The sequence below is a fragment of the Rhinolophus ferrumequinum genome, chromosome 15 (genome assembly GCF_004115265.2).
Source record: "Rhinolophus ferrumequinum isolate MPI-CBG mRhiFer1 chromosome 15, mRhiFer1_v1.p, whole genome shotgun sequence".
NCBI classification, from domain to species: Eukaryota; Metazoa; Chordata; class Mammalia; order Chiroptera; family Rhinolophidae; genus Rhinolophus; species Rhinolophus ferrumequinum.
In genome coordinates, this window is record NC_046298.1 from 40,153,097 (window position 1) to 40,161,499 (window position 8,403).

Genomic DNA, 8,403 nt, shown 5'->3' on the forward strand with positions numbered 1-8,403 from the left:
AATCAGATGATGACTGGAGTATGCCTGAGACCTAAATCATTGAGCCCTGGAGGTATGTACCTCCCACCCCCACCCCCCCTTCAGGAGGTCACTTCCCTGAAACCACACATTCAGATGGGGTTAGGCCCTCTGGCCATAGATTCACTGGGGAGTCAGTCCAGGCCCCAGTCCTTCAGAATCCAACACAGGCTATGGTCCCTTGATGAGACAGATCATTCCACCCAAAGGTCCAAAGTTTTATTGTTTTGAATACATTCTCCAGCAGCCCCCAACTTCCCTCCGCCCCCCACCCTCAGTCCCCAGTACAGAATAAGGCTTAACCACAGACCCCACCCCAGGGGCCCCAGCCAAGAGGCAGAGGGTCTTCCAGTTTGGATTCAGGGTACCCCCTTCCCACCCCTGCCTACCTACGGGCTGGTCCTAGGAGCAGCTGGGGGTAAAGGGGTTGGACCGGTTCTGGGGTGGGGAGTAGGAGAGGGATAGCAGGCACTTGTAGAGATTTGTGGCCTATGGGTGGCACCCCTCACCCTCCTCTACCCCCCACCCCTCAACACAGAATTTTTGGTTCATCATAAAATGTCCCTCCCTCCCCTGTTGCAACCCTGTGGGGTGAGAAACCCAGGCACTCATGGCCCCTGGAGGGGCAGGGAAGGCTGGATTGGGGCTGAGGATGGCTGGAGGTGGACAGGGAGAGGTACAGGAGGCAGAGAATAGGGAGGGAGACAAGGCTTTACTTCCTAAGCGATTGTAATAAAAAAGTTCCTGGGCTTCGAGGCCAAAGCCTCAGTTCAAATATAAATTCCCCAGAGTGGAGGTGGCCCCCTTCACAACCCCCTCCCGCCCCCCCACCACCACTTTGCCCAGAGCTTAGAAACCCACAGAGACAGGGACAGCCCCCAGCCCTGGGCACCCACCCACCCTTCACCATTAAAAAAAAAAAAGTTAAGTTTTATACAAAACGTGGGGAGGGAAGAGGAGGCAGGGAAGAGACTAGAGCTGCCCTCACCTCCAGGGCACGGGGGACTTAAGGCAGCAAAAGAAGCACAGGGGGTGGGGCAACAGGGTCCCCTGCCCACAACCCTCAGGAATCTCGATGCTCCAGAGAGAGCTGGGCTGTGGCGTGCTGGAGGTCAGAGCTCACCCGCCTCGGGGTGAGGGGTCCCCCGGCCTCCCCAGGCCCCTCCCCACGCACCTTTTTGTCCTCACCCTCATCCTCCAGGCCCCCAGCAGGGCCCCCACCCCCCTCCAAGCGACAGTCTTCACTCCAGCGCCGTTTAAAGCGAAGCTTGAGGGGCATGCACTGCGCGGCCCCAGGTGCCTCGCCGGGCTCGGGTTTGGGGGGCGCAGGAGGGGCACGAGGCGTCTTGAACACCTCCCCATCTTCCTCATCCTCATCGCTGATGTCAGTCACCTCCACCTCCTCTGACTCGCCTTCTGAGATAGGCTCCACCTTGATCTGAGGCGGCGGTGGTGGGACCAGTGCCCCTGCCCCCTCGGCCAGCCCGCCTGCGCTGCCACCGCTGCCAATGGCACTGCTCTTGTCAGCACCCGCCGGAGCCTTCTCCCCAGCTGCCCGCTGCCGGCGTCCCAGCGGGGGCGGCTGGAGCTTAAACTTGAATGGGGAAGAAGAGGAAGAAGAAGAGGACGAGGACGAGGAGGGGACCGGTGGGGTCTCAGGTGCCATGGGTGGCAGCGGGCACTTGTCAGGGCGCTGGGGCTGCGGCACCACCAGCCCAGGGTAGTGCAGGAAGGCGCGGGGACTGAGGTGGTAGTTGTAGACGCTTTGGGTGTGGGCCTGTAGGTACCGTTTCATGTCCTCAGGGCTGAAGGAGAAGTGGGAGCCTCCCCCTGAGCCACTGGGGGCCCCGCCGCCACTGGGGTACATTGGGCTCAGCGTGGGTGAGGGCGTGTAGGCCAGATGGGTGGGCGTCATGGGCAGAGCCGGTGAGAGCTGAGGGGGTAGCAGGGATCCAGGCCCAGCAAGGGGTGACACAGGGAAGGGGCTCAGGGGCTCAGGGCCACCCCGCGGCCGGGGGTAGACACGGAAGACGCCAGGATCGTGGGGCAGGCGGGCCAGCGGGGGTCCTCGAAAGGCACCCAGTTCTGGAGGGCCTGGCGGTCGGGCCCGGGGGTCCTCTCCCAGTGGCTCCTCCAGCTCTGAAGTGCCATCACTACAGTCACTGACCGAGCCTCGGCCCAGGCGTCGGGCCACCACAGCAGAGAAGAGGGAAGATGAGGACGAAGAGCAGGCAGGTGGTGAGCGGGGGTCCTCGGTGGGAGACAGCACCTCGGAGGGTGTCGAGGGAGGGAAGCGAAAGTGGCTGCCACCCGACGGCACTGGAGGGGCACTCTGGGGCACTGCACCGCCTGGTAGGAGAGGGGAGATGTGGTATCAAGGCCCCTGGCTTAGTCCGGACATACAGACAGACCCTCTCCTCCCTCAGAGGCCATGCCTGCCAGCCCTGATACTCACCAGCCAGCCCCACATCGATGAAAGGGTAATTAACCAGCACCAGTTTGTTGAAGTTGAACTTGTAGGTGAACCGTTTCCCCTTGGTCTTGTGCAGAATTCGTTTGTTGTAATAATAGCTGTGGGTGTAGACACCATCAGATGATCAGTCACACGGGATCCAAGTCCAAACCCCATACCATGACACTCGTTAGGTGCTGCTCATGAAGGGCGACTGAGAAACCTGGGCCACACAAGGGCAATGAAATGCCCAAAGGGTGGGGACCAGCTCTCCCCTCAGGTCTGGAGAAAGGCTAGAGGCCACACCCATGACTATTCTCTCCTGGGGACACTTCTGTGTGACAAATGGGCTCAGAGAAGGGTTAGGACTTGCCCAAGGTCACACAGGTACGATTTGGAAGAGTCAGGAGTCAAACCCAAAACTTATTTCCAGGGGTCAGGGGCTCCCCAATTGGTGGGGGCTGTCCTCACCGCAGGGCCCTGCTCAGCTTGTCGTAATTCATCTGGGGCTTGCACTTGCGGACGCCCCAGAGCCGGGCCACCTCGTCGGGGTCCTTGATGACGAATTCCCCGTAGTCCCCCTGCCAGGCGATGACCCCCTGGTACTCCTCCTTCCGCAGCAGCTCCAGGATAAAGTGCCACAGCTGGATCTGCCTTGAGCCAGGGGACGACTCTGGCTTGTAGGCCCAATCCGGGAAGGCAAACCCTGGGAACAGAGGCAGGGGAGTGGCCCCAGGTCAGGGCTCCTAGTCCAAGGCTCTGGGTCCCCTCCCAGGGTCCACCTCCTACCCCACCCTCAATGCAGGGGAAAAATGTGTCTCTCCTAAGCCAAGTCAGGACCTGGGTGAGAGGGAGACAGTGTGTGTCTGTCTGAGTATGAGGGGTCTAGATGGGAGCTGGGGGGAGGGGAAGCTGGAGCCTGCTCCAGCGACACCGGGGAGAAACAGGAAACCGTCGGCGGCGGGTCCCGGGGCCAGTGCCAGGGGGCCAGGCACCAAGCCAGGCCGGCAGGCAGGGCTGCCAGTGGGGGAAGGGCAGGAAGGGGCACACGTGGCTAGACGGGTTGAGTCAAGCCCCCCCCATGTCCCCCCACTCCGAATCAGGGCCAGTCGTACCACCCCCGAACCCCGCCAGCTACTCTGGTCCCCTCCTAGGAACATATACTGTCTCCCTCCCAAGACCTACCAGAGCCCTTACTCCCACCCCAGGACCCGAGAGGAGGATTTTTTTTTTCTTAAAAGGACCAGGAGGGGTGGGGTGGCTGGTTGACGATGAGGTCAGCGCTTGCACACACAGAGGCTTCTGTCTTCCCTGGAGAGTGAAACCCAGACTGTCTGAGATTGGCCCCCCCAAGCCCGGACCCTCTGTGCTGCACTGCCCTCCCCAGACCCAGGCACACAGGCCCAACCTGACTGGAGGGCCCCAGCCCAGGCCTTGAGATTGAACAGGCACCACTGAAGCCTGTTCCATCTTCTGCCTTCTCATCCTCAGCTTCTTCCCTGCCCACCTGCCTACCCGCCCCCAGCATTAACCTTGGGTAGAGGTTGGTGGTGGGCTGGCTGGTCCCTGGAGGGGGTGGGCAGCCTGGGGGGGAGCAGGTGGGGGGGCTGCGGTTGTTGTCATTTCCCAAACCCCCGGGTAATCAGGGACCATCAATAATTCAGCACTAGGCAGCCGGTAATGGAGGGGGTGGGAGGAGGGAAGTGGAGGAAGGGAAGGAGGGGGAGGCTGGGCAGGGGCCCTGGTGCCACTAGAGGGAGAAGGCCAAGGTGGACAGCTAAAGATGGGCGGGGTCCCAAGTCTCAGTCGGGCTGCCTGGGTCAGCCTCCCTCCCCTGGCCCTGTGTCACATCTCAGCTCTAACAGGTACCAACCAAGCCTGGGGCAAAGCTGAGCCTCCCCCACACTCCACCCCAGTCTGGAATCCAACAGGGGATCTTTCCCCTTGGGGACACGGGGATCAGCAGTTCCTGCTCCCACAGGGACAACCTCCCTTTAAATCCAAAGCTGAATCTCTCCTGCACAGAGACTCAGCTCCCCACCCCTGGCCGTGGGTAGACAGGGATGACCAGCATTCGCCTGCCATTCCCGAATGAGTCCCTGCCCCATTCAGAAATCCCCGCCTCCAACCAGCCCCTCAGGGCTCCAGGGATTCGACCTCCAGCCCGCACTGACAGCCCCTGCTCCATTCAGAAGTGACAGCCCCTAACAACGCCTGCCACGCACCCCAGCATCATGGCCCCATCCTTCTCGGGAATCCAGGTGGACACCCGTTTGTCCTCACTCTGCTCGAGAACCCAGGCCCCAGAGGCCCTTGGGAACCCAAGTGACCAAACCACCAGCTCCATGTATCCTCTGACCCCCTCCAAAAAGCCCTTGGCCCTGTCAGGGCACCAAGCTCCATGCTCCTCCCACTTAAACTCCAATCTGGCTCTCAGCCCCAGGAGGGGGGCCCAAAGCCCCTGAGACATCAGTCTGGGGTTGGAGGGTGTACTGACTTCCACCCTCCCCCCCCAAATTAAAGCCACCCTTCCCAGCCCACCCGCCCCAGCCTCCTTGTCCCGGTAACCAGGCAACGTGTGTGCAGCGACAGTCCTGGGAGCGGGGGAGCAGGAGGCTAAAAATAAACTTTGCAGAAGAGGAGTGAGAGAGACTACATGCAACACAAAGGGAACTCAGAAGGGAGGTGGGGGGCTCTGGAAAGGCCCCAAGCTGCATGTTGGGGGTTGTCCCAGGCCCCCATGGGAAGCCCCCTCCCTAGGCAACCCTGCTCCAGGGCCAGGACCTTGGTTCCAGCTCCTGGCAGGGACCCACCCCACTGCCAGGCCCACCCCTACACCGGCTTTCCTCATCGGACATGGCATACATGAGGGCCTGTTCCAGGCTTTGGGGGGAGAAGGAAGAAGGGGGGGTGACGTCAGGGTGTCTCAATGGGGCTCTGTTCCCCAGGCCTTGGAGCCAGGAGCCAGGCACGGGCAAGGGGAGCGTGTGTGAGTGTGTCCTGTGTCTGAATCCACGTGCTTAAATCGGGGAACTACCGGGCCTGAACCAAGAAAGCTTGGGGGTGCAGGACCTCTGGAGCATGGGGGGACAGTTAGGCAGGGAGAGAGCAGCTGACACTGAGAGGGGTTCAGGACAGTGCGAGACAGGGTGGAGAGATGGCAGCAGACAGACAGAAAGGGCTGGGAAGGCGGAGTCCCAGAAGGCACACCTGGGTCCCACAGTGGTGGGATAGAGATTCTCCCTGACACACTGTGGAGACCTGGGGGAGCAGAACTCCTGGACAGCCCCCAAGTTCACATGACTGCCCAAACTTTTTTTAAGGGATTATAGGGGTTGGAAGGGAGGGGTGGTGGTAGAGAAAGAGCACAGCCGGCCTCCTGGGGGGCCCCACCACTTCCCCCACTCCAGGCAGCCCTCGGTGGCGCCAGAGCCGGGAAGAAAACAGGAAGTGGGAAACAGCCGCGGCAGAGGAGAGGCCGGGATGTAGGATCGGATGGAGGGGCGCACAGCGGCGGGCCAGGAGTCAGATAGACCCACTCACTGACGGAACGATCGAGAGGCCATCCCAGGTCCCCGTCTCTTCCCCCAGTCGGGGAACCCACTCGCCGTTCGGCCCCAAGACAGGGTTGGGGGAGCGGCCCAGCCGGTCCCACCAGACGAAGGCCCGTAGCAGGGAGGGAAGACGAGGCGGGGTTGTCTGGGCGCCTAGGCCCCCTCCTCCAGCGAGAGGAGGCTCCTGATGCCCCCAAGGCCCAGCGGCTCTGGAGCCCGTGGGAGCCGGAGAGTATGTGGGTCGCACGTGACTGACCCTACAGCACTCCGCACCCCTACCCCAGCCCCTCTCCTCGGCCCGGATCCCCAAGCGCCGGAGTCCCGCTCCGAGCCCTTTAAGAGCCGCCCCCACCCGCCGAGCGGGGGGGGGCGGGGTGGGTGGGCCGGTCGGGGCACACACCCGCACAGTAGAGCCCGAGCAGCGGCCGCCGCCGGGGGAAGGAAACAAGTTTGAACAGCGGCGCCCGGCCCCCTTCCCCCTCCCCCGTCCCCGCCCCGGGCCGGATTCCGACGGGGTAGACGGGCAGGGGGCGGCTGGGACCCCTCCCCCCCAGCACGCCCGGGCGCAAAGTCCAGCCCGCGCGAGCCCGGGGGCGGCGGGGGAGGGGAAGGGGGAAAGTCCGAGTGGGAGGGGGGTTAATCCCGCTGCCCCCCGCCCGCCGACCGAGCGGAGGAGGGGGAACCTTGGCCCCTTAAGGAGGAGCAACTTGGCGGGGAAGAGGGGGGCGGAGGGAAAAGACGGCCGGTTGAAAGAGAAGAGCTGGGTGAGGAAGGGGGGTCAGGGGGGAGCCTGCGCTTCCCCCCACCTTCCCCACCCTCCTCAACCCCCAGCCCCCGGCGGCGCGGGAGTAGAGTACCCAGGTCTCTACTGAGCCACCTTAAAGCCGCGCGTTCTAAGGTCGGAAACAAAAAGTTCCTTTTTCGAACGTTCGGGCTGCGCTTTGGAACTTTGCGACTCCGCGCGGGCGGGGGAGAGACAAGCCGGCGGAGACGGGCGGGGGAGGGGCGGCGTAGCCCGGACCCCGAGTCCCAGGCTCCCCACTCACGCCCTCCTCCTAGAGGCCATCCGTATCCCCCTCTAAGCCGGTACAGGGCACCCGCCGCGGTGAAGGTCACGGGCCGGATCGCGCAGCACGGAACCCGGGATAGCGGGCCCGATGGACAGGCCCCCCCACGCCCGGCACACGTCCCGGCCCCCAGAGTGCAACGTGACAGGGCGGCGGGGTGGGACCTGGCCACCCCTGATCCCGGGAATTGGGGAGAGCCCAGCTTTCCGCGTCCAGGCAGGGAGAGGACCAGGACCCGAGAGGACCAGGACCCGTAGTACCCACACCACTCCGCCCGGAGCCATAAATTGGGGGTCCCATGCAGTAGCCCCCGCTCGCGCCGTAAGAAGCAACAGGTCTCGAGTGCTCGGGGGTCCCCCGGAACTGGGGATCACTCGGGCTCCCCCGGAACCCTTCAGCCCCCCCAAAGTTTCTCCGCCTTGTTTCCCGGGGCAACAAGTCTCCCCCACACGTGCTGCCCCCGCCCCCACCTGTGTCCGCCGGGGTCTTCATGCTGGGGGTCCGGGGCGAGGCGCCCCGACTCCGGGCCGCAGGTCCCGGCGCCCGCGCTGCCCCGTCCCGTCCCGCGCCCGTCGGGCCGCCCTCGCCGCTTCACCCGGCCTCGCCTCTCAGAGCCTCTCCCCTCCCCGCCGCCGCCTCCCGGGTTAATATCGCACTCCGGGGCCGGGACGCCCACGCCCCCCGGCCGGCGACGTCACCGCCGCGTCGCCATGGAGACACTGCGCCCGCCCCCTCCCTGCTCTCACGCGCGCGCGCGCACATACACACACAAACGCACACACACACGCGCACACACACACACACACACACACACACACACACACACACTCGCCGGCTCGCAGCCACTGAGGACTGGCCGGCTCTAGGCTTAAAGGGGCCGCGCGACGGGGGAGGAAGGATGGTGGGGGCGAGGGTGGGATGGGGTCCCGGGGTCATGACCCTTCTCTGAGGCTCTAAGTCTTCAGATAACTTAAGTCCTCGACACTCGCAACCTGCCGCCCCTCCTCCTCTCCTGCCCACTGCAGGATCCAGAGTTTCTTTTGGAAGCCTGCAAGAGAGAAGGGGTAGACCTTCTGAGGGGGGTCAGAAACTTTTGTCGGGAGGAGGCCTGGACCTTTGAGGAGGAGGCAGAATCTTCTCTGCAGGGGGGCGGGGGTCAGGATCTTGGAGGATGATCAAGACCACATTTCCCAGCCTGGCTTTACCCTGCCCCCCAACCCTGAGCCTGAAGGGGGGCAGCTGTCCAGGGGTGGAGTGGAATGGGTGGGAAGAGTTTCCCAGCATCGGAAATGGGGAGGCGGCTGTGCCCTCT

At 63.6% G+C, this 8,403-nt stretch overlaps 1 protein-coding gene across 4 annotated transcripts; it reads right to left on the reverse strand.

The window, feature by feature from the left end:
• Positions 1 to 223: 223 nt before the first annotated feature.
• ERF (ETS2 repressor factor) lies at positions 224 to 7,740 on the reverse strand. 4 transcript variants are annotated; one of them, XM_033129102.1, is made up of 4 exons: positions 7,562 to 7,740; positions 2,942 to 3,176; positions 2,474 to 2,589; positions 224 to 2,367 (listed from the first exon to the last, which is right to left on the reverse strand). In XM_033129102.1, the coding sequence occupies exons 1-4, from the start codon at positions 7,581 to 7,583 to the stop codon at positions 1,082 to 1,084; spliced, it is 1,659 nt and encodes a 552-aa protein (XP_032984993.1). In that variant the 5' UTR covers positions 7,584 to 7,740; the 3' UTR covers positions 224 to 1,081. The 4 variants fall into 4 exon arrangements, with proteins under 4 accessions (XP_032984993.1, XP_032984995.1, XP_032984997.1 ...); XM_033129104.1 differs by lacking the exon at positions 7,562 to 7,740 and adding an exon at positions 7,071 to 7,176 and having other exon boundaries at positions 225 to 2,367; XM_033129106.1 differs by lacking the exon at positions 7,562 to 7,740 and adding an exon at positions 6,014 to 6,260 and having other exon boundaries at positions 225 to 2,367.
• Between the last annotated feature and the right edge of the window lie 663 nt (positions 7,741 to 8,403).